General features: G+C 43.0%; 1 protein-coding gene across 8 annotated transcripts; it reads left to right on the plus strand.

The window, feature by feature from the left end:
* The first annotated feature begins 2,328 nt into the window (after positions 1 to 2,328).
* On the plus strand, positions 2,329 to 24,721 carry LOC133402977 (coiled-coil domain-containing protein 136-like). 8 transcript variants are annotated; one of them, XR_009768599.1, is made up of 9 exons: positions 5,661 to 5,747; positions 10,497 to 10,706; positions 11,447 to 11,521; positions 12,098 to 12,400; positions 14,618 to 14,735; positions 16,345 to 16,639; positions 16,816 to 16,947; positions 20,705 to 20,768; positions 22,006 to 22,030. XR_009768599.1 is itself a non-coding variant. In XM_061677373.1 (9 exons), exons 1-9 carry the CDS (start codon positions 5,672 to 5,674, stop codon positions 22,016 to 22,018), a joined length of 1,335 nt encoding a protein of 444 aa, XP_061533357.1. In that variant the 5' UTR covers positions 5,661 to 5,671; the 3' UTR covers positions 22,019 to 22,110. The 8 variants fall into 8 exon arrangements, 7 of the variants coding, with proteins under 7 accessions (XP_061533361.1, XP_061533356.1, XP_061533359.1 ...); XM_061677373.1 differs by having other exon boundaries at positions 20,656 to 20,768; positions 22,006 to 22,110; XM_061677377.1 differs by lacking the exons at positions 5,661 to 5,747; positions 22,006 to 22,030 and adding an exon at positions 2,329 to 2,574 and having other exon boundaries at positions 20,656 to 21,995.
* The last annotated feature ends 1,130 nt before the right edge of the window (positions 24,722 to 25,851 follow it).

The following is a 25,851-nucleotide window of genomic DNA, read 5'->3' on the forward strand; positions in this document are numbered from 1 at the left end:
TATACCGAACTAGATGGGAGTAAATGTCAAGATTTATGGACGTGTGTATCATCAAAGTGCTGCAATAGATCACCTTTTTGTTATTTTTTTATTTTTTTTTAACACCCGAATTCAAAGGCACCTCTGAGTTCTTTCAGTTGCTAGGCAACCGCAGTGCGCCGCAGTGATGCTGGGGAGTTTAAGGCTGGCAGCGCGGCGCGGAAGTGGATGGCGGGCCTGCATCGTCGTCTTTTATGACTCTCGAGCTTCCATTACAAGGCCAGCTGACAATGGCGATGATACGCCGTCACTGCAGACCAATTAGCCCGCTAGCGCTAACTAAGTGCGCTAGTCAGGTCATTTCCAGGTATGCTGCAGCAAGGCTAATTTTATTCACAGAGGCTGATCCTATATATATATATATATATATATATATATATATATATATATATATATATGTGTGTGTGTGTGTGTGTATTGTTTTGGAAATTAAATCATGAAACAATCTTGTCTTTTGTGGGTTTTTATTACAAAAAAAGAAGAAATCTTTGCAAAGAGAGAGTGAGTCAAGACCGGTTATAGGTGCCCCGCGTCTCTGCCCGTCTCTGAGACACTTATGGGAAAGCAATGCCGAATTGAACATTTCCATTTCCATTTCGTGCAGTGCGGAACTCACTTTTCAGTTTTAAAGTTTTAAATACCATCTAACAGCAAAGTGCAGCATATTTGACACCTGTGATTAATCGCGATGAATCAAAATGCAAATGTGATTAATCTGATAACAAAAAATGAATTGACAGCATATATATAATCTTACCAGTCTTTTTTTTTTTTTTTTTTTTACACAATATCTTTTATATGTATTACATTATGTTACACTTTGTTGTTGTTCTTGCACTACTAATGATCTCTATCTCTAACTATTATTTCCAGAAATAGAGGGCCCGAAGAATCGAATTTTGCCCAAGGGTGTGTGGAGGCGTGGGCTTGATCTATTCTGTTGCTATTTTTTTTTTTTTTTTTTTTTTTAAAAGACAGTAACAATGAGAAAAGTCCCCAGGACTTTTGTAGAATGCCACCCATAACATCTGCATGAAGACGCAGATGTTGAACTTAAATCCTGCCCAAACACAGCTGCGCACACCCGAGCCTCACTGCCAGTCACGGATTGCCGAGGTTGGAGCGAGGTCGAGCGTTTGCTACTTTCGGTGTTCAGGACACACTGAAGAATGGCAATGAAATAATCGTAATTAAAAAAAATAAATAAAAAAAACAGCAGACATTGCATTTGCATGAATGTGAGCGTTTGTGTTACACGCTCAACATTCCTGCGGCCGACACAAACGAGCTGACTGTGGGCGTCACGCCCGTCCGTCCCTGACTTTGACAATTTGGACAAAACAAAGACGCTAGTATGAGCACTGGAGAGAATGTCTTTTTTTTTTTTTTTTTTTTTTTTTTTTTCTTTCCCCCTGTGACCTCACTCTGTGCGGGATGACCAAAAACCCATTTCTAATGACACTGTAGACATTTCTAGGGAAACGTGGAAAACCAAAAACATAATTGTACAATAAGAAAAATGTCATTTTACTGATGATAAAGTTGTATTTTTGTAAAGTGCCCTTTATTTTATCACAATAGTTGTATTGTTGCAAGATTTGTTTTTGAAAAATGTCACGATTTGACGATAATAACTTTTTTTGAGAATTTTTTTTTCCAATGAGAAATTTTAATTTAGCTAATTTAATGTCACAAACATTCGATAATACAGTGTTAATTTATGAGAAAAATACCACAATTTTACCAAAACAAATTTTTATTTTTCTGAGAAAAAAGTTTACATTTTTTACAAGTTGCATTTTTTTTTTTTTTTAGAAAAATTTCCTAATTTTACTGTAATAGTCAAATTTTTCCAAGAACCATAAAGATTTTACAATGGTAAATTTATATTTTACACAGAAAAAGTCATAATTTTACTATCATCGTTTTAATCTTCCACGAAAAAATGTCAGTTTCATGATAATAAAGCTGATTTTTTACTACAACCAATTTGTCGTTTTATGAGTAAAATGTCATCATTTTACTATAGGTCCAAAATCTCAAATTTTCTATAAGGTTGTCACATTACAGCATTATGAGGTTATTCTTATAACATGACATTTTTTTTTATTCATCTTTTCAGTGCGACTCTAATACAGATTGATTTTTGGGCTTTTGTTACGGTTGGTATTTAGCCCCCTTCAGCCCCCTTCCAGACTGACATCCTTTTCGGCCTCTTTGGCGACACTCCTCGCATTTCTGCCGCCTGACGTGCTCGGTGAGAAGCTTCCAGATGTGCGAGAGGGGAGGGAGGGTGAGCAACACAGCGGCGAAGAGGTGAGAAATGCGAGCAGAAGAAGAATGCGTGCAGACTAAAGGTGACCGCAGGCCGCTGTTAGGCATTAGCTGAAGAGAAAAAAAGGGGGCACCCCAACTCGGCTGATCACGAATGCGTTTTCGTACTCCCGCCAGCCGACTCTGGAAGTCATTATGGATAGTTTAAAGTCCTTTCGGCTTGCGGGTTGTGTGCCCAGGAAATCAACGACGGCGACCGATGTAAGGAGACGTCGTTTGTTTTGTTTTTGACGTTGCACGACGTTTTGCCTGTGCCTGGCTGGCTTCTATGGCTTCCTCACACAGGCCAAAAACATGTACGTTCGGTGATTCTCAAAGCGTGGTACTAGTACCACGAGAGGAACGTGGGATCCCTCAAGAATCACTGCCAAGTCCACTTCCGTTGTATTCAACATTTTAGGACGTCATCTCAATCTTTAAGAACAGTTTGTTTTTTAAAACTTCGATTCGGTACTCTTGATTTAACTTTTATGTGCAGTACATTTTGATTGTGTTGTACAGTGTTGATGTTCAAGGTACACATGTAGGTGGCGTTTGGTGTAAAACATTTGAGAGCCACTGAGTTAGATAATAGAAGCTCAACCACTGGATGGGTGCACGAGTTGCCCATTTCTGTCCCCTTACACAGTAGATAGATATATACAGTATAGAGTCACAGCCCTCTATTGAATGGCACAAACTGTCAGAGACACAGATGCAAAATGAAAAGAGTCAAATGCATGTTGTGTATTGAAAACAACCAGATAGCTGTCAAGATACAAGTCCATTTCGCTAAACGCTAACAAACAACGCAACAGCCCATTGACGGGCTAACGTACAGTATCTGTGTTGCAGCGTTGTAACCCTTTATGCAACGGATATTTGAACACAGATAGATAATATGGCAATACTCACAGGTATATATTCTTTATCCTCTGCAAAGAACGACTAATATTACTGCGTCTTAATGAGGACCGTCCCCATCATGTGTATCCATCGGTATGTCTGTCTTATACGTTACGAGACGCAAATTAAACTTGCATCTGTACAGCGCTAAATTTCTAAATACAATACCGTTACAAATTCCTTAATACGAAATATGTAAACCTACCTCTGTGTACATTTAGTGTACTCTTGTTTATTTTTGCTATGACGAGCACAAATGTTCACCAAAATCGGACGTAAGAATATTATAAAAATGACTATCATGTGCTCATCACAGGCGCGTCACGGCAATAATGTGGAAATTCACAGCACGTCCTCATAAATAGATGTACAACTACAAGCAGGAGTGCAGTTCAGTCCCTCAAGGCTCAATCTGCAGTACACTACAGTATATAATACAGTACATCCCATCGGGGCTAATTATTGAACTCAAAGTAAAGTGTTCGCGCCTTTGCAACTGCATCCCTGTCTAATTGCACGACCACATTGGAAACCCTTTGAGTGGTTCCACTCGAAGGGAAGACAGAAGCTAACATAACAACTGGCGTGTGCCCATATTTGCCGCCTTTGCCAGCTGCGATCATTCACAGGAAACGCGACGAATCGGCGGACGTTCTCAAGCCGCTCGCTTCGCACACGAACTTATTAAATCCAACATGTTCACGCCCGCACCTCTATTCCGGTAATTAGTGTTTTGGCTCAACCGACGTGACGAAATCTCTTTCCGAGCACCCGCGTTGGCGGAGAAGGTCCCCAACTACTGTAAGCGGTCATAGTTGTCGTTCCCGCAGAGCAGAGAGAACATACGCCTGAGACCATTTTTTTTGTGTGCTCTGTTTGTCTGCGCTGCTGCTCATGTGCGAAAGTAGCAGCTGTTTGAAAGTTCCGTTAATTTACCGTCACATCTATGCTCATTCCCGTGAGCCTCTCTCAGGGTTTTCCTCGTCTATGTTAATATGAAGCTCGTGGACATTCATTAGACACAATTGAACTGTTCGGCTGTGCATTGTGGTGTTTAAATATTCAATGTTGAATTTTCTTTTTGTTTGAATTGATGCGAGAAAGGTCAAACAGGCACTATGGAACAATTTTAAGTGTATTTTTACAAGTTTGAAGGCGTTCCAGTTGACTTCACCTCTCCATTTCTCTCTCTCTCTCTTTTTCTTTTTTCTTTTTTCTTTCTTTTTTACAAAACAATGTTATCGCTGAGATTGAAAAAAAGTAGCGAACCTATTCCGACAAAGAGTAGAAATTACAGAGGTGGAGGGAGTGAAAGTATATATTAAAAAAAATAATAAAAAATACGACAGACACCTGAAAAATCGACTTAAGCGCAATAATCAAGTATTTCCAGCTCCTTCCACTCGTTAAGACTGCAACTGCTGCGACTAACACTTCTTTTCTTAATGGATTAATCTGTTGATTATTTTTTGATTACTCTTATGAAAAATTTTTTTTTTTCAATTTTCACCCCTTTATTCAAAAAACAGGACATTATTTCAAATGGACAGCGCAGAAAATGTACAAACCAAATAATTCCGATTGAGTGACGTGTTTGGCCCGTAACGTCAGAGAATCGGCCAAAATATCGATCAACGTTTTCCAGAGTAAAAGCAGATGTGAGAGGCTGACATTCTGAGGATTTGGACCATTTTAAGTGAAACGAGCGCTCTAAACGACGAATCGATCGTCCAAATAGTCGTCGGTTAATTGGACGGCGGACGAGTTGCCGATTCATCGTTGCTCCTCTCGTTCAGATGTTTAAAAAAAAAAAAAAAGAGGCATGCGCGTACGCTGCTTTGGTCACAATGGTCGCCGAGTGGTAAAACTAGGAACCGGAACATCAACAGCGCAGAAATAGTGAAAGCCGAGAGAGAGCAGGAAGTGGAAAGCAGCAGCCATCTTTCCCCCCATCACCGCCACTTGGCTCCTCCCCCCTCGCTTTTTTTCCTTCTCGTATGTGTGTGTGCGTGCGTGATGCTCAGTGCCTGGTGTTCTCCCCTCCCTCTCCCTCTCTCTCTCTCTCTCTCTCTTTCTTTTCCTGCAGCCGGGGTGGGCGTGCAGTGCCCGTGACCCTCTCTCTCGCCCACGCGCAACCCCCTTTTTGTGTGTGCTTTTTTTTTTTTTTTTTTTTTGCGCCTCTGCTGCGGGAGCTTATGGATGGATTGCGTTTACCTCCGCTCATCGAGGAGGCTTTGGACTCCACAGGTCTGTGCGCTACCGATTCGTCACTCTGCGCGTGTGTGCCGTGATGTTGTGCTGGTGGCTATTTTTAGCTGGGAAGTAAGCGAAGGATGGATGGATGGATGGGGATGGATGATGATGAGGAGGAGGAGGAGGAGGAGGTCAGGTGGTCAGCAGGAGGGGAGATTAAATGGAGAGCTCATCTGTAACAGCCGAGCAAACTGGCGCGTGTGTGGACGGATTGGATGGAGGTGGCACACTGGCAGGTAATGGAGTCTTAGTGGGTGTTTTGATACTTTATGCTCATGTTTTCATCGGCGTTTGTCGGGTTTGGAGCGGGGCGACACAAAAACCACGCGGTCGATTTCATCGCAACTTTCTGGATGCAAAGGGCCAGAGGTCAAGGAAGAATTGAAGAAAACATGGGCCTCGTTCGGTTGACTTTTGTCCATAGCAATTTTCTTTTTTCTTTTTTGTTCGCGGTTTCTCTTTGTGTCCTTAGCCGTTTGTTGGTCTTAGAGCAGGGCTATGCAAAAACAAACAAACAAACAAACAAACAAAAAAACCCACTGTGGATTTCAACTGAACTTTCCGGAGAGGAAGGGGCACAGGTCGAGGTAGAATTGATGGAAAAACGGTGCTGACTTGATGAACATTTGTCAGCGTTGCAGTATTTTATCGTCCGCAATTGCTTTTTTTTTTTTTTTTTGTCTTCAGCCGTTTTGTTGGTTTTCGACCAGCGCTACACATAAATTACTTTGTTGATGTCAACTGAACTTTCTGGAGCGGAAGGGGCACTGGTCAAGGAAGAATTCATGGAAAAGTGGTGCTAATCTGGTTTTGCATTTTTTTAAATCTTCCCTAATTTCTCTGTGACTATTTTAAGAAATATTCAAATGTTGGCGGCGCATACTGCATATTAGAGTGCTGTTCAGCCTTGGATGATTTTTGTATTTATTTTTATTGTCTTTTAACCACTGGTGTGCCGCTATTCATCCTCGCAGAATCTCGATGACGTCATCGTTTTTTTTTTTGGTTTTCTAATTGGTGGTTCAGAGCAAAACGTGATAATCGACTTTGACGAGCACAACACAAATACACTTAATAATCAGCATCTCTGGTGAGGACGAGGTATTCTTCATGACATAGTTGACATTTTTGGGCATTTTGTATGAATATTGTGAAGTGGTCCAGGCCCCGCCTCTTAAAGGCACATGCGTGTGCACAGATAATACAATACGGAGAGTATTTTGATACATTTGATGCTTGTGATTTGTGTTTTTTTGTTGTTGTTGTTGAAGTACATCTTTCTACAATGTGCTTCAGAAGCGTGTTTTAATGAGTTTAGAGCATGTAGGAGGGGCGAAATTGTTTACAAGAGTTTTCCATATGGCATATTTCCACCTATTGCGCGCGGGTGTGGAATATCTCCCCCGTGCTAAACGGCTTCGCAACGCTCCCCTGTATTCAATACAGCGCCATCCGCCGGTGGCGGTCGGGCATCGCAGTCTCGCAGAATCATGACATCCGCAAGGCGTTTTGTTTGTTTTTGACAGCTTTCAGCCACCGTATTGCGCCTCCTACGCGTACGAGCCAGCGAGCGGCTGCCTGCTTTCCCACTCGACATCGCTCCACGCCACCCACGCGCACAAAAAAAAAAAAACACACTCAATCCAACATTGCGCCCGCCTCGGCCCACACGTTGTTCCGCTCGCGGCCTCCTCCGTCCCCGCACTTCCCTCCGGTGCGGTGGCCCCGCCCCCCCTGTGCCGTGAGAAGCACTCACATCCCCGCGGGCTAAAAATACAAATAAAAACGCTTTTAATCTGTTCCGGCGTCCCCGAATAAATCCAAAAAACCTTTTCCTGTGTTTGCTTTATATAAAAAAAACAAACAAAAAAAAAACTAACAGCAATACCATAAGTAAATAGAAGATCAACAAATGAAACAGTTTGAGGGTCCTTCCGGTGTTCACAACTTGGCCACCGGGGGGCAGTATATTAGTCATGAAGGCAAACAGAGACGATTTAAACAACTTCGCAAGTGACTCTAAACTGCAGCAAAATGATTCGTTTTGTGCAGAGGATAAAGAATGCATGCCTGTGATTGTTGTTATATTGTCTGTCTACGTGTTGATGCACCACTCGTGTTGAAATTTCTGCTGCTGACAGGGTTACAACCCCACAAGTGTCGATACTATTTGTTAGCCCGTCTATGGTGTTTTACATTGTCTGTTAGCATTAAGCTAGCAGAAGGCAAAGTTGTGTGGTTATTTCAAATTCACAAAGGGTAATGCTCTTTTGTTTCGTGTTTAGTTTGACTAAACACGAAAGCAAATTTGCCGCTCGCGTGTTGCGCCGCGACCTCGTTTTGGTCTCCGTTGACGTAAAAAGCTCGGAAATGCAGATTTATTCCCGTTGACCCACTTTGCGTTATTTCCCTTTTTTTTTCCCCCTATCTCTTTCTCCTTCTCAAACCGACGCTCGCGATTGGCTCCCTCTGGTCACGTGCCGCTCTCTGCCGCAGTCTCAAACACGACATATTTTTCCAACGGTAGCTATTGAAGCGCCGCCTTGTGGCGCAATCTATGAATTTGTCTGAGATTTTGAAAACAACTCCATCTTTATAATTTGGGACTTTTTTTGGAACGCAACATTCACTTAACTGCCTTGTCATACGAAGCGATATCGTCATGCGTTCCACATGCTGTGCACACATGCAACGAGCACATTTTTAATTGTGTGTTTCAGTTTGTTATTGGTGTAAATAACAAATATATGGTTCATTCCAAATGAACCTTTTAACGCATTTAGTTTTTCATGCAAGGGTCCTGTTCACGCATTCGTTCAAAACTAAGAAGTGTCATCAAAATGTCATCACACTGAATTAGCTGTATCACTTTGAGAAGGTCATTGCGATTTGAAATGGTTAAACTACGATGACATTTCCAAAGTCATCTTCCCAAGACTGGTTGCGAGTGTGCGCACGTCGCCCACGGCAACGTCCTAAACTGTTGCCGTGTGTGTGTGTGTGTGAGAGGCAAAGCTCATTAGAATACTTGGCCACGTATTCAACAAGGTGCTCGGCAGTGGCGATCCGAGCACGAATGCTGTTTTGTTCCTCTCCTCTAGCGAAATAAAGTTATTTTGAACTGCAATTTCGACGTGGGGAATGAACACTTTATTTAGACGGTGGTACCTTGACTTGCAAGTGCCCCAATCTAAGGAGTTTTTCAAGTTACAAGCCGTTGCTTTATCAAATTATATGAATTTTTTTTTTTTTTTTTTTTTTTAGTGTCGCGAGGCAAAATTGAAGGTACGAGTACGCTTCAGAATGAATTAAAACAAAAAGAAAAATATATATATATATTGATGCAATTATGTGCTGTCACGTCCTGGCTTGTGGGCAAGGAGAGCTGCAGTTGAACATGACAGTCAAACACAAATGCGAAATGAGAGCACTCACAAGGAGCATGGGCGAAGCCGCTCACACCGCAATACTGTAAGTGGCCAACCCGACTGCAGCTCCTGACGTCATTTACTAGGCCACGCCCCTGAAAGGCACACCTCCTTGTCGCGTGTCTTTTGACGTAGTACTGTAAATATCAGACGGCCAATAAAGTTATTTAAAAAAAAATATGTCGGCGGTGTGGGACAGACAACACGTAACGCCCCGGATCAGACTACGAGACAAATCTGGACGATTTTCACGATGGCACATATTTTACATCTAAAATATGCATGTTTATCAAAGTTAATATTAAAATTAAAATGTATTAAAATAATAAAATAAGCCATTTTCATTTTTAATTGTATTATTGACAATTAATGTAAATATAATCATATAAACACATTATTTTTTTATATTAATTTTGTATCTACAATTTTATAATTTTTGTAATTACATTTTATTATAATAAATCAATTATTTAACAAGATGAATAAATAGAAATAAAGCGATACAACATGCAGTTTTTTTTTAGTACTTTAGGATTTATTTAATGAGATGAATGAATCAAAATGGAATAAAAATACAAAATAAATGTAAAATATGTTAGTTTATTCTAATGTTCCCATGTTATTTTATTATTTCTAATTAAGGCAATTATAATAAACAATGTATTTATTTTATGTATGTAAAATTTTTATTTAAAAAAAAAAACTTAAAATTTTATTACTCGCAGTGACTCAGTGAAACAATTATTCAAAGAGATGAGTACAAAAAAACAAACAAACAAACAAACATTTGATTGATTGAAACGACGTGTGGTTGCGTGTGTTTGTCACGTGCTTTGAACGCGATCGGCTTGCATTGCCCAGCGCTGAGTCATGGCGATGACGTCAGCAGGCCAGTCTGAAGCCAGCTCGCTCACGCCACCTGCTGGAGTTAAATGTTGACGCAGGGAGCTGAAATGCGGTGGTGCTAAGTCACAAAGTACAAATACTTGAAAGTAACTACAAATACTTTACAGTCATCAAGTAGCGTATATTTGTCAGGTATCAGTACTCTACTTGACTATTTATTTTCCTGAATACTTTTGACTTGTCGTCCCTCCATTTGAAAACAAATCTACTCATTTAGTCCAAATGGACGTGTTTTTTTAAATGTTATTTTTTATGATTATTATTATTATTTTTTTTTTTGATGTGAACTTAAGTGCAGAGTGTGTGTACTTTTGCAAAATAAGTGTCACTTGCGCACGTGGTCCTCTCGGCTCCATTCTGTCAACCCGTCTCCGGAGCAGCATCGATGACAACTTTGAATATTCAAATCAGGGCCCCTGCTTCTGCGCACACACACACACACACACACACACACACACACACACACACACACACACACACGCACAGACACGCGCGCACACACACACACACACAAAAGAACATTCAAAGGCACTTGCATCACAAGTGGGTGCCATTGATTCCAAAGACAACGGCGGCCCAGAATAAAAGCGTTGATGTTTTGTTTTGTCGCCTTCATCTGAAGCTCTCTCCTCACTTTCATGTCGGCGTCAGATGACGTGAGCGAGCTCAAAGCCGACAGCGTCACCGCCGAGGAGCGACGCGCGCTGGAGGGCGACGAGGCCGAGGAGGCGACGATGCGGCGGGAGGAGGAGGAGGAGGAGGAAGAGGAGCTGAGGGCACAAGTCCTGCAGCTCCTGCTGCAGCTGGAGGACGCCAGGGAGACGTCCACGAAGCACCACGAGAGCTTCGCCGAGCTGCAAGGTGAGGCGCAACCCAAATAATAAGAATAAAAATAATAAGAATCAAAAAAATTTAAAAAAAACACTTCCAGGAGAGTCCTGCCTCATCTTCCTGATCGGTTGCCCACATGATTTTCCTTGGAGAAACTCTTCCCTGCTTTTGTTTTCAAAGCGGCACGACGAGCTCAACTTAAAACCAAGTCAAACGCGTCATCCAGATGTCGTCCCTGATGTCATCTTTTCCAGTCACAGCGAGGCCTTGTGGGTAATAATGTAATAATGACCTGCGGCCAATGCGGGCGCATTCCCGGGACACGTGCGCACGCTCAACAGACGCCTCAGCTGTTGCCCGCCGCCAACTGTCGGGCCTCCTCGGCGGGTGACGTAAGAGGGGGCGAGGGGGGGTGGGGTCAGAGGTCGGCTACCCCGTCGACGAGGCGGGCATTTCAGGGCGCTGACGGCGCTACACTTACCCACACGCGCGTCACGTTCCTCTTCTGTCGTCGGACAGATTATAGAAAATGCAAGAAAATATAGATTTCGAGTTGTGGAAACACGTACGCACGCACACGCGGGCGCACAGCAAACCGCAAAGCTTTTGTCCCTGCATTTTGCTTCAAGGGCGAACGGCTTATCGAGCTGTCATCTTTTCCCGTCCGTCTGCTGAATTGACATGTTCCTCTTATCTCTTTTCCCGTTTGCCACATCTCCCTCTTTTTTCCGCCCCCCCGCCTCCTTCACCTCATCTTCCTCCTGCTGCAGGTCTGTTGGAGGACGAGCGTCTGGCCAGCGCCCATCAGGCCGAAGCCTTCACCCGACAGATCCAGAATCTGCAAGGTAGAATTTTGATGTCGAAGAACACGTCAGTTGAATGTTGACCCTCATGTCATAATTGCAGTTCTTAACAGTAGAGACAGTTTTCATCATTATACTTCATTATTTTTTCGTCGCTAGCCATTGGAAAGCGATTTTAGTATTTTGTAATGATTTAAAGCTCAAAGAGAGTTTAAAAAAAAAAAAAAAAAAAAACACTTTTTTTCAGGAACAGGTAGAAAAATATCACATTTGGTGATGAATGCTTTTCTTTGGACATTGATAGAATGATGCACAATTATACGTATATAAATATATATTTAAAGATTTTATTGGATGACGCCACCAAAAAAGCTTCCTTGCGTCCAAGATTCAAAATCTTTTGCGAGTGAAAAATCTCTCATGACCTTGAGTATAGATTTTTAGGTGTAATGATGCTCCTGGTGCAAAATAAATCCATTTCCTGGATGATTTTTAACCAAATTCCTGATTTTTAATCAAATTCCTCGAGTGACCTCCCAGCGCATCTGCTTCCGATCTTACGGTTTGAAGTAGAGCGGGGGAGTACTTTGGCCACCTGCGATCTTTCCCTTCCTCCAGCCCAGCTGCGCTCGGTGCAGGAGGAGATGGACAGCCTGGAGGAGGAGAAGGAGAGCGAGCTGGCCGAGGCCCAGGAGGAGCTGCGCGCGGCCCGGGAGGAGGTGCTCCTGCTGCAGCAGGTGGCCGAGGAGGCGGCGGCCGAGCGCGAGAACGACATCGCCTCCCTGCAGGAGGAGCTGTGCCGGCGGAGGGCCGAGCTCCAGCGCCTGGGCGACGAGACGCAGGAGTACGAGCTGGAGATCACCACGCTGAGGGCCGAGATCAGCATGAAGAGCCGGCGCAGGGAGGCCGAGAGGAGCGGAGGTGGGGACCGCGCCGCCGAGAAGAAGAGCCGTACGCTGCCTTCCCATTGGCCCACAGATCGAGAGTTTTATTCCCCATCATTCCACAGTCTTAACATTTTTGTGTAAAGTCAGTAGTAGATCAGCGAGAGAAACAAGAAATTCCTGGACCTCGCCAAAGCACTACACTCCAAGCGGGGTCTTTTGTTGTTGTTGTTGTTTTTTTCTTTTTTTTTTGGGGAGTTAGGAGTGAGGAGACATAAAAGACGTCTTTCAAAGTGCGCCACGAGCATGTCGTCACATCACGTTTGCGTCCGACAGTCCGTAAATCATTTGCGACGTTTAATACGTGGAACGATTGTGATTGCGGTGTCAAGGGAGCGGAGTACGCAATTAGGATACCAGGCCCATTAAGTCACGAGTGGGAAGTCGTGTGTGTGTGTGTGTGTGGGTGGGTGGGGGGCTAGCGTTTATATCACATGATGTCACCGCTGGGCTTCAGGGTGGAACTGGAACATACTTCATCTTATTTAATCACTGCAAACATCGCCCTCCGTGCATTTATAGCTGTGCACCAGCGGCAGCAAAAGTACGCACACTTTGTACCGAAAGCTGCAGCCAAGTCATTTGCGTCTTTTGTTTCCAAATCCATTCAATATATTTGAAGGTAAGTTCTGAAAAAGGCGCAAAGACTGAAAACAATTTCGCACTGACTTCCTGAGGTATAGCGTGGAACTTCTTGTTTTTTTGGGGGCGGAGCTAACATGGAGTCGCACTGATGTCACCAGGGAACGGCGTGCGTCGGCCCTCTCCCACTATATTTAGTAACTAACGAGCGGCGATGGCTACTCGCCAGAATTGCGAGTTACTTACTAGTAATACCTTGGTCTATTTCTAGCACCACTGCATTGTGCAGTTAGCCGTCAAGCTATGCCTACAACCCGAAAAATGCGTCTTCCCTCAAGTCTTTTGAATGATTTGGGCTAGTGTCCCTGTTGTGGTGACTCACGCGCGGCTTTGGATGGGTCCACTGCTAAATGGCCAGCTACTAGCGGCTAGGCTAGTAGCTATTAGACGCCGGTGGACCGGCGCTGGCTCCGCCCAGTACTCCACAGCGTCGCTCTATGCGCCATGCGTAGATACACAAAACAGAGACATTTAAGGGAATGTTAACTGTCTGTCACGTTCGCTCGCCTGCGAGCTAACGAGGTGCTCGCTAGCCCACAGTGGTGTCGTCCAAAACATCAGCGCCTCGCTCAGTTGTTGCGTGCGGGTCTCCCCACGTGACACACACAAGCACACACAGCTGCACACACGCGGGAAAGTTAACTATTTAATAACCATCACCACAGCTGCACACGTTATTCAGCCAGTAGCTAACGACAGACCCTTGAGCACGCAGCGTACAAGCGAACATATTTGATTGACGGGTGAAGGCCTTCAGCGGACACGCCCACACTGTCCTGCAGATCGAAGGTGGCCCTTATTTTATCATTTTTCATTTTATTTTTTTCCTGATTTCAGCGCAGTAACTGATGGTGCCGTGGTCCACACGGCTGACTTTGGTGCAGGCAGCGCGGTTTCTGTTCTTCACAAAACAGGCTCGCAGTTGTTTATTACAAAGCCCAGTTGGAGTTTACTGTCAAACTAAAAGCAAAACAAAAACAATTCCACGTGTTTTCAAAATAACCACACAGCTTAGCCTTGACGTTTAGCTTAATGCTAATACATAATGGGAAACGCCATAGACGCTCGCTTAGCAAGATATACTGCTCGTACTGAGATGAAAGAACAAAAATTATCGTTTTATGTCGCATGTTGTTGTTCTAGTCAAACTAAGAACTAGCTGGCGGTTGACTCGACCTTCATTAAATCAAAACAACATGTTCCCGAATGTTTTGCTAAAGTTGTGAACTGAGTACGAAAATTAGCTCATGAAAATATGGACCTCACAGGAACGGGTTTTTTCAGATTGGACGAAGAGTTTTTTTGAACACCAAAAGCATACAAGTTTTTGAAATCTGTGGAGGTTGGAAAGAAATGTGCGTATTTTGACAAAGGTTAGGCCCGTTTTCAAATGGAGGGAGCGCAAGTAATAAGTCGTCAGAAAAATGTGTTGTCAAGCACAGTACAGAGACCTGAAAAATCTACTCAAGTACGGTAACGAAATAGTTCTACTCGGTTACTTCCCCGCTCGGTTACTTCCCCGGTCTCCCTGAACCTATCCTATCCCATGCAGGCGACGTGGATCTGTTGAAGGAGGAGTGCCGGACCCTGCGGGAGGAGTGCCAAGCCCTGAAGGAGGACAACCGGCGCCTCTCAGAGAGGCTGCAGCTGCTCCGCAGGCAGAGGACAAGGTGAGAGGTCACTCGTCAGCTGCGCTTAGCGGATCAGCGGACGGGGATACCTTCCGGATTGGTGTGGCAGCAACACCGGGCACCTGTTCGACGGCCGTGGCGTAGTTGTAACACGAGGCGCGGCTGTGTCGGGCTGTGCATTTGCTACCTGGGCCTTCGGTGGCCACTTGATCCACTTTTTAATAGCACCGCTCTCATGTCGCAATAATACAATACGATACAAAAAGACAATTTAATAGCTTGCAACTGTGCCGCCTACATCATCCGGAGCAGGCCATGATCAACATTTAGCCAATACCAGGACAAAAACAGAAATACATTGTGCTCAGCGGAGAGCTTCATTATTAAATGTAATATTGTGTGCAGATCGCTACAAATGTGTTTTGCGAGTTGAACAGTTTTGCTCTAACAAACCAATCAGGAGAGAAAAATGCTGACATTATCAAGAGCGAGTAGGCTGGCCCTGTGAGGACATAATCTGAAATCTGATTGGTTAAAGAAACCGTCTCATTGATAAGTCGCAAGGGCACGACTGATTCTGAAGGTCCTGGGTGGATGAGATCAACACGGCAACGCATAATGTGAAATCTGATTGGATAAAAAAAAAAAATCACTGGTTACGACTACAAAAATACCCACAAAATTGGACTGAACTGAACTAAATTCTGCTGCCTGGTGAAAACAAGGCAACGGAATCCACTCAAATCCACTGACGTAACGCAACCAACGCTGAATTCGAGGGGCTAAAAGATTTTTGTGGTCAACTAAAATGTCAGGAAAGTCGAGTTAAAGTTGATTAAACGATGATGTCATTGACATTTTTTGAGCACAATACAGCGGTCCCCAACCTTTTTTGCAGTAAAGTCGACTCGTCGACTACTCGACTAACCAGACAAACGTATCCAGAGTATCCGCACGTTCACTAACCGAGTTGGACTGTACGCCTTGGGCTCGACTTATGTGGACTGCAAAAACGGGCAAATCTCGACTTGCGTGCATGCACAAGGCTCGCTGTTTGCCAGATTTGGCGTCGCAAAGTCCGTCTAAACTTACACCTGCTCATACTACGTTTAATTTTTGGCGCAGCTGATCTAATGCGGTTTTTGTGAATTTGATTTGGGCACATGCAGACGGATGGATGGGTTACTGGTTCTGCCTCACAGTTCTGAAGACAGAGGTTCAAATCCCCGGCCCCGCCTATGTGGAGTTTGCATGTTCTCCCTGTGCATGCGTGGGTTGTCTCCGGGTACTTTGGTTTCCTCCCACATCCCAAAGACATGCAGGCGAGGTTAATTGAAGACTCTAAATTGCCCGTAGGTCTGAATGGTTGTTTGTTTCTACGTGCCCTGCGATTGGCTGGTGACCAGTTCAGGGTGTACCCCGCCTCTCGCCCGATGATAGCTGGGATAGACTCCAGCACGCCTGCGACCCTAGTGAGGAGAAGCGGAACGGAATGAATGAATAACAGGTCTGCACTCGTGAGCGTTCTTCTGGATGAATGGACACAAATTCCCCAAACGCCATAGTTTTCTTCTTGCACGGTGACCGAATATTTTTGGTTATATTCCAGCTGGCTCCTCAGCAGTTCTCCTTTTGGTCCTCCTCCTAGCTCCAGCGTTTACTTGTCCCTGAAAGAGGAAGACGCGGGCACCGAAGGCACCGAGGGCACCGAGGGCAAGGAGATTGCGACGACTGAGATTGTTGACGACGTCCTAACCGAGAGCTACATGACCATGGCCCAGTCGGACAACTGCCGCCTCGTGGACGCCTCCATCCAGAAGAACATTTCCTTCGACGGCAAGCCCGGCACGCCCACCGGCTGGAACGGCGGCATCGGAGAGATCTTCTCGCTCAGGGAGCAGCTGAAGCAGGCCGAGGAGAAGGCCTCGCAAGTTCAGAGCGAGGTGAGGAGACGTCTGGCAGTGGATTTTCCTCAAAAAAAGAGGCTTCAGGCTGTTTAATGGCACTTTCAGTTGAAGTTTACTGTCTAACTTAACATTAAACAAAGAGAATTACACCTTGCGTATTTAAAACCTTGGCAGTAAATTCTCCGGTAACGGGTGTCTTACGTTTGCGCCAGTGCGACGGGCTAAAGCTGGAGCTGCAGGAGCTGCAGGAGCTGTACGACAGCAGTCAGAGGGAGAGGAACGAGCTGGAGGAGGAGCTTCAGCGCTGCAAGGCAGAGCTGGAGAAGTTGTCTGGAGGGGCTCAGGTGAGTAAGACCGCCCGACGTCCAATACAATATAGCAGTGTTTCCCAACCTTTATTGAGACAAGGCACAAAGTTTACATTAGAAAAATATACTATTACATACACACAGTGGTACCTTGACTTACGAGTGCCCCAACTTAGACTTTTTTTCGTTTTCGCTGGGTCGATTTTTTATTTTTTTTTAACTTTGTGCTGCAAGCCAAAATTCAAAAGGAGATCGCAGTCGCCATTTATTGACTGTGACAAACAGTCAAACACACAAATAAGAAAACAGAAACCGCTATTGGCCACAACTCACACGCAGACGCTCACACGCAGACTGACTGGCCATCCTGAATCCAGCTTCTGACGTCACTCACGAGGCAACGCCCCTTAAAGGCACACATCCAGCGCATGCATACCACAGTACGTAGAGTAGTTACACTTTGTAAAACCAGTTGATTTGTTTACCTTCTCTTCTATTATATTTTTATACAATTCAAAGCTATTTTTCTTGATAATTTTTTTTTTTCAGAAGATGGAACCACTTGGTAGTAGATTGAGGGAGAAAGGCCCTAGAATAGAGCCTGGTGGCACACCACGTCTTTATTAAAACGTGTAACCAAAAATAAAATGGTGGTGCTTTTTTTAGGGGCTGGAATGGATTCATGGCATTCCGGTTCATTTGAATGGATTATACGAGTAAATGAAGTTACGAGCTTGGTCACGAAGCAAACTACATTTTGTAAGTCAAGGCACCACGATATTATTTCAGGGTAGGCACTCCCCCCCCCCCCCCGCAAGTTATGTTTTTCTCTCTTGTTTCACAATGAACGACCGCACACCCTGTGAACTAACACAAATGGCATCACACCTCCTGTATCTTCTGTCTTGTTGTGTGTCTCTCATGCTGTGGCGGCCTAACAATATGTTTTTTCACTGGATCGCTTTCTGTGTGCTTCAAGAAGATGGGAGGCGGCAACATGCCTTCCCACTGCCGCCAACCCCCCCCCCCCCCACCTCACCACAGTGTCTGTCCTCTAATCTCTGCGTGAGACAGCACAGCTTTACAAACGTGCTGCACTAAAACAATAAACCTCCAAGAGGACAGCCCGGCATTAAGGACAAGAATGTGTACCGCGCCACGCTGAGGCTCAAGTCGGCTCCTCGCATTGTTCAACGGGAACGACGAGACTCATCGTGACAATGAGTCATCACGCTTTACAATTTACACAGTGATCATTTGTGGTCTTAATTAACTGAGCCTGCCCCCCCCCCCAAAAAAAAACAACAATAATGCCACCCTGGCATTTTAAGAGCGTAGCCATTATACTAAACTGAGTGATATTTCCGCACCATTTGTGCCTCATATTATATCGGCAGGCTGAACGGATGCTGTTTCACTGGCAGCTTAGCGAAAAGAACAAACGTAATATCAGGAAATATTGACGTTCAAGGTAACGTAACATATCAATGGGTAAAGATGACAACATAAAGAACAAATTCAACCGACGACATGAAACTGCAACATTACAATTGGATATAAAAAGTGGTTTTAGAAATTTAATATACTGTACAGTGGACACACGTGTACTTACAGTTAGACACCTGCAGATTGACCTATTTGCTGATTTTTTACATTTTTGTGGGGGAGGACCAACCCCGAAAAACCTATTGGCAGTTCATCCCCACTTATTCAATACTTTTTGGGGTAAAAAAAAAAAAAGTCTTTATAATGAGTCTTAATTATTCGCGCTACCCCCCGTGAATAACGGGGGTCCACTGTATTGTAACACAAGTCAAGTGGTTCAAGTCTTTCAAGTCTTTCATACATTTTAGCCAAGTTTCTAAAATGGGCTGGGGTCAAGTCACATGACCTTGTGGTGTTAATGAAGTCAGCAAAGGAATTAAAGTGACGGCGTGTTGTGTTTCATAGGTGTTTTGTCTCTCTCAGCATGTGTGACAAGACGTCTGTGTGTTGTGTCAAACTGTCTACCCGTGCCTGTTTTCGCTGTATGGGGGGGGGGGGGGGGGGGTAGACCACATCATCAATAAATCCATTTCACTACCCGCTCGACCAATCGGTAGAGCATGTTAAGGAAGCAAATCATCAATTTCAAGGATAATGGATGCCTTTGCCATAGATGCGCAAATGTTTGGTAGACCATGTTTATAAAGGAATGATTGAACATTTATAGTACTTTTTTGTTGTTGTTGTTATTGTCGTACGTACATAACAGAGAGTTGTTTGCATTCTACTCGAATGAGATACGGAAAGAAAATGGTCATTGTGAAAGTATTTCATACGTTCTGCAGTGTTTCCACGGAAACGGTTTTCGCATGCACTAGTTTTTGCCTCATTCAGTTTTTGACATTTTTTTCCCCCCCATCTGAATTTTGTCCCTGTTTCCACTCGGATTTAAAAAATAATAATAAAAAAAAAAAAAAAAAAAAAAAAACATGACTTGGCCATTCATTTCCCGGAATCGATGTACATCCATCTGAAGCGTTTCGTAAATTGCGCGTGAGGGTTCAACAGACGGCAAGGCGTATCCCACAATGCAAGCCTTTATTAACAAAGCAATAATAACACTCCCGGTCTCCTCGGCAACGCTTAGGCGCCATCCGTGTAACACATGCTGTCAAAAGTAAGACCTTAAAAATAAAACTGGGTCGTACAATAATACGGTTTCACCACACTTTCTTGGGCCGTATGGTGGCCATTTGTAAACAATCGTACTCAACAAACAAGCGCAACTAACGACTGCTAAACAAGCCACCACCAGGCCCAAAAAAATGTGACGGAATAGCCTTATATTGTGTGCGTTTATTTTGAAAGCCTGACTTTAGACAGGCTGCTACTCCGATGTTGCCGCCATTTTGTCAGAGTGTTGCTGAGCAGACTCTTTTATGACAAAATATGACAAAGTTGTGATTGCAGAGGCGTTTGATAAAGAAGACGAGAGACACAATAGAATTCAAGAAAGAACTCGGAAATCGACGCTCCCCCTCGCTGTATCATATACACGTCATCAAGCGTCTTCAATCAATAAAGGTAAAAGGGGTGTTATATGTTCATTTTTTTAAACTATTGTTATTCTCGATGAAACAAATTTTTCTGTGAATATTTTGGGGCGGCTGGAACAGATTAATGGGATTGACATCATTTCCTATGGCAAATATTGCTTTGGATTTCGTCCAGTTTGTTTTTAGTCAGACTTTCTGGAACGGCGGTTCTACTGTAATACAAAACGGTCCAAAAGGACAGTAAATCCGACGTCTCCAAACCTTTGAGCTGTGTATTTCTTGATGATGACATCAACCATTTGGTCCAGGCTCACGTTTGAAAAATGTCCATTGCTTTTTGTTATAACTAACCTAAAAGGAAATATAAAATGCAAACTCTTTTTTGTATTGCCTGTGAAGGTTACGACCCCACTATGAAAAAAAAAAAAAAAAAAAAATACCAACATTCACGCTTTCTGTCTTTGTTCCTTTCGAACATCACACGCAGATGTTAAGCAAGCCCTCCATTATAACCACTCCCTCCTTCCCCCCCCCCCCACATTTCAGATTATTTTTTCACTTTGAAATGATGGGATTTGTGTCCCACTGTGGTGGCCGTACTCGCATCCGTGTCTTTTTATGATTTGCATCCTTCCGTCCATGCGTCCGTTCATTCACCCTCGCCATCCCCATGGTCCTTGTGTTTGTTTTATTCCCTCCTCAGAGATTCATCCATCCGTCTGAGCACCCTGTTCTCTCCATCCCCTTCATAGGAATGATTGTAATAGTGGCTGTGGTCTGGTGCTGGTTGTCGGAGTTGGCGTCCCAGAGAGCAAGGTATGAGAGGAGCTCGTCTCCATGCGAACGTCTCGGTTGAGGCGCCGGGTGTACTCAGCCGCGCAGTTACCGCTAGCGTTTATCGGCTTTCAGGATATAACAGGAAAGAATTGTGTTCCCGCTATCAAACGTACCGCACATAAAAATGGGATTTGCTCCTGATTTTGTGTTCGATGAACAAACCATATACACTGGTACCTTGAGATGCGAGTGACCCGACTAGACGTTTTTTTCCGTTCTTTTGACTTGCGAGGATAAGATTAAGATAAGAGCACTGAATGGGTATTGAACTCGATTCACTTGACAACTCGCAGCAGTTTCGTAGATGTTGAACAATTCTTCCAAATGATGTTTGTGTATTTAATACAACCTTAAAACGTTGCCTGCCTCAAGCTTAATGCTTACGCACGATGCAAAATGACATAGACGGGCTAAGGGATAACATGGATAGTTGCAGTGTTGTGAGCCTGTTGAGCAACTCAGACGGGCAATACAACAATAGTCACGGGCATATTTTATTTATCACTGGTGAAAAACGATTGTCGTAATATTACTGCAATTTACTCAGTCACTTACATTATTTCTGACTGCCTTTATACTGCCCCCCACTGATCAAGTCGCACATAACAGAGGGAGTCACACAATGACCACTGAATTATCATGGAATGGAATAGTTACGGAACAACAAACGAAGCTCGTATCTCAAGGCAGCGCTGTATTTAGTTGGATGTCTCTGCATGGCTAGATGACACTGAAAAGTGAGGAAAAACAATCATTTTGTTCCGTAGAAAAGGCCGTATTTGGGGGAGGGAGGGTCTCGCAGGAAAATGTCATGCTCGTGGGAAAACAGAACGGGTGGGCAGTTTGTTTTTCACAGCACGATCAATCGCATCTTGTCGAAGCAAGAATCCTTTTGACTCGAAAGAACGTGCTTATCAGTACAGCGTTCCCTCGCTATAGTGCATTGCGGATTTTTGTTGTTGTTGTTGCCATTTTCATATCGCGCATAATTCGCCGTATCGCAGGATTTTGAGAGTATGTTGTAATTTTTTTGTGGTAAAATAAATGCTTCCTAGCCTAAAAAAAAAAAAAAAAAAAAAAATGTCATTAAAAGAAATATTACAAGGAATCTTCGAAGTGTACAGTACTACTGTGCATTATTGTATGTTTAAAATATGTTTCAGACGATAGAAAGTATTTATAAGATGTGGTTTGACTTGCTTGTGTGTTCCCTCAGGGGAGTGAGCTAGCTCGGAACTCCATCTTGACGGTCACGGCGGCCGCCGCCGTGCTGCTCATGATGGCTGGCTTGTTGAGGGCCCTCGTCCGATGTTGAGCCACCGGCCGCTTTTCAAACAGACGCCGAGACGCCTCGACTCGGGAGCGGCCGGCGTTCCGCCCGCTCGCCTTCAACTGGAATCCCCTCGATGCGACGGCGCGAAGGTACGGCAACGTACGCGGCGGAGGCTGAGGAGGATCGCCGTGGCGACGGCTTGAGGACACTGTCACTCTTCTTTTGTGAATATTAGCTCTCTTTTAGCCTTGGACGTGCATCCAATGGATTTATTTAATCTTGATTTATTTATTTTTTCTTGGCTTCAATATTGTGTTTTTCAAAAGTGATAGTGTACAAATTATTTCATTAAGCTTGTGCCACATTTGCTTTTTAAAGCCGCCGAGCGGGGAAAGTAATTCACAGTGAGGGTATGAGGTTTAAAAAAAAAAACAAAAAAAAGTTATGCGCATGTAAAATATGTAAAAATGTTCATCAGTTGAATTAAAATAACAATTTCCATTTTGTTTTTTGTTTCATTACAGTGGTACGTTGACTTAACAACATTTTTCCGGCATCGCTTGGTGCTGCGAGCCCAAATTTCAGTTATGAGCGACCTCCAGATACGCCGCCGCTTGAGTGAAGTGAACAAGAAAAAAAACCAAACGGGGCAGTTCAGGCAGTTTGATGCCCGGGCAAGGAGAGCCACAGTCACCGAAGCGCAAACAGGAAATGAAAAACACTCGCAGCCGCGCAAACTGAACTAACCGCGCCGTAACCAGACTGAGTGCAGCTTAGCAGGCCACGCCCCTTAAAGGCACACGTCAACACACGAACACTACAGTGTTCGTGTGGTGACTTTCAGCTGAATTGCAATTTGTAAGACCGGTTTATTTCTTTACATTCACATTATGTTTTTACATTGACATGCCATTTCTATTTCATTAAAGGAATGCAACTTATATTTTTTTATTTTCATTTTTATTTTTTCCCTCCAGGACAGCTGGAACGGATGAATGGAATTTCAGTTCATTTCAATGGGGAACATTGATTTGAGACCATATGAGTAATTTCAGTAACAAGTCAAGGTACCACTGTAATTCATTTGATGGTAAATTGTACCTTTCATAAAATACAATTTACAAAATATGAAATGTATGTAAAATTATTTTACTCCTATTTGTATTTTACGATTGAATTAACAAACATTATTTAACGACAGGGTCGATGACGAAAATGAAAGAATCCCTTGGCCATATTAATCAACCCATTTGAGGAAATCAAAACGGCTAAATTAATGCGAGAAATATGAGAGAGCTCCCGATCAAGAAAATCCCCAGTGGGCCATGGAATGAAATAATACAAATGGGCTTGTTTGCTTGAACTCTTTTGATATCTTCCAACTTTGAACAGAAGACGCAGCATATCCCGGATGCACTCAGAATCTGGAATGTAAGAAAAGTACACAACTTACTTCTTAAAGTATGTCAAGAGACCCAAAAGAACATCAGAGTGCCTCGGGAAATTGTCTAGTTCCAATCTTACCGGTCCAGAGAAAAAGACATATTTGAGTTTTGAAGACCAACTGAAACAACAACTTCAAACATTTCGTGCTTTATTATCATGATTATTGTGCAATTCCAGCGCTGCACTTCACATAACTTTTAAAGCGACGGAATCGTCTCGCACGGAGACGTCATTTTGCGGAAGAGGACGCCGCGACCCGGTGCGTGAACGGCACATTGAACGTTAGCGGCTACCCTTACGAATTACAGAACGAGATGGTGAAAGCGGCGACTTAAATATGTTTGCGGACCTCATGAACATTATGAACAGACCCTGCTCTGGACCACCAACCAGACAAACGACTTTAAAGCTCCATGAACAAAATATGTACATACGAACATTTTCTTAACATGTGTGAAATCCTTTACTTTGTCTGTTTGTGGTAAAAAAAAAAAAGCATGCGCAAAACTATGGAAAGCTGTTTGAGCATTTATTCCATACCCTTGATCAGCAAGCTACTAGTGCGTGACCCCGTGGAAGTGTTCATAGCACAGCACCGAAGTTAAGGTTGAATTGTGTACTAGTAAGCCAAAAGTGGCACGATTAAAACATGGCCGTTGCACTAGTGCGCCGGGTTTTCTGAGTAGTGAGGACAAATAGTTTACTAGTCCATGAACTTTAAGTTGGATATCAAGGACATGGAATAAATGCTCCAACCGCTTTCCATTCAAAACTACAATCAATGTATTTTCACCATGATGTCACTTGATGAATAATTCATGTAAATAAGAAACTACACGGGCACGATACTGCGGAGCTATTTCCGAAAATTCCATTTGTACTTGCTTTGTAGAAAGTTCTATTTTAACAACAACAACAACAACAAAAAAGCACGTCATATATTTGATATAGTCAAATGTAAAATGTCTATTTCTGGTGACTTTGTTTGGAAAGAGTAATAATTACGAATAATAATAATAAGGTGTAAGTTCCCAGGTGGTGTTGTGTGGCTGCATGCGTTGACGATGCCAGTGGACGTGTCTCCTCGTGACCACGGCGCGACATTGCAAGAGGGGAAATCCAAAATGTCTTTTTACTGTCTTGTGGATGCAAACTGATGACGCACAGCTCGCAATTAAACTCACTGCAACACAACGCACGAATGTCGTCTTTTTTGGGAGCGTCGATCGGAATACACTGGGAAACCGAAAGTCGGTTGCTACGCAGACGTCACAAAAATTGCAATTTGACCTTTTTTTTTTTTTTTTTTTTTAACTAATAGCTAATTTTACTCATAGCAAAGGTTTCTTCTTTTTACACTTTAAAAAAAAAAAAACGAAAGAAATTGACACGTTGCATTGATGTTTCACCCCGCCTTTCGAGCGCAAGACCTGCTGTTTTATTATGTTTAAATCTTAGTAATAACGGAGGTTAATTCTTAAAAATGTCATAAAAACAGATGCGAATCAGTAAATGGTCGATTGTTTTTGTTTTGCTCTTGGCAGTGGTTAACTTCTTATTCCACTTATCCAACAATAAAAAAGTCAAGAATGAATGTTTTATTGTTTTTAACTTTAACTAATAGCAGAAGCAAAAATATTAAGCAAATCACCTACAAATGAAACCTTTTCATTCAGTCACAAATGATTTTTTAAAATATATTTTAGCAGCGGTTAACCCAATTAATTAACTACTTTTTCATTGTTTTTAAATGTTACGAACACAGCTACAGAGGTTAATTTAAAAAAGTAAAAAAAAAAAAAAAAAGAAAATACATGCAAATCACCATTATTACACCTCGTCATTAAAGTTAAGACTGACTTTTTTGTTTTTACATTTTACAAATAGCAGAGGTTAACTTCTCTTTACACAATGTATATAAAAAAAAAATAAAATAAAAAAAAAGGAACACATTACACCTTGTCATTACATTTAATTATTTTTTAAATTACTTATTTTTACATTTGACTCATAACGGTAATAAACTGAAAAGAGTTTTTTTTTTTTTATTCCTGAGCGTTACAAAATGTAAACTTAGAACATTTCTTTACGATGGTGAGTGACATTTTGACCAAGGAATTTCCATGACTTTCTCCCTGATTTGTGGATGTTTTCAGCAATTATTTTCAAATATGTATAATGTATTTAGAAATAAATAAATTCACTTTTACATGAGTCTTTTTTTTTTTTTTTTTTTTAACACAACTATTTCTACTTCAGCATTGTTGCCCCCTTTGCTTGTATGGCTATTAATAACCCCCGCTGCGGGGATGTGACATAAGCTCGCCGAGTTTAACGCGTGCC

Source organism: Phycodurus eques, chromosome 5, assembly GCF_024500275.1.
Source record: "Phycodurus eques isolate BA_2022a chromosome 5, UOR_Pequ_1.1, whole genome shotgun sequence".
Taxonomy (NCBI): Eukaryota; Metazoa; Chordata; class Actinopteri; order Syngnathiformes; family Syngnathidae; genus Phycodurus; species Phycodurus eques.

Bases quoted from the DNA above. Each gene is read 5' to 3' on its own strand.
- LOC133402977 (XM_061677371.1), top strand. From the start codon at position 5,672: ATGGAGAGCTCATCTGTAACAGCCGAGCAAACTGGCGCGTGTGTGGAC. The intron at 11,522-12,097 runs GTAGAATTTTGA...CCCTTCCTCCAG, and splicing joins ACAGATCCAGAATCTGCAAG to CCCAGCTGCGCTCGGTGCAG. The intron at 14,736-16,344 runs GTGAGAGGTCAC...TCCTCCTCCTAG, and splicing joins CTCCGCAGGCAGAGGACAAG to CTCCAGCGTTTACTTGTCCC.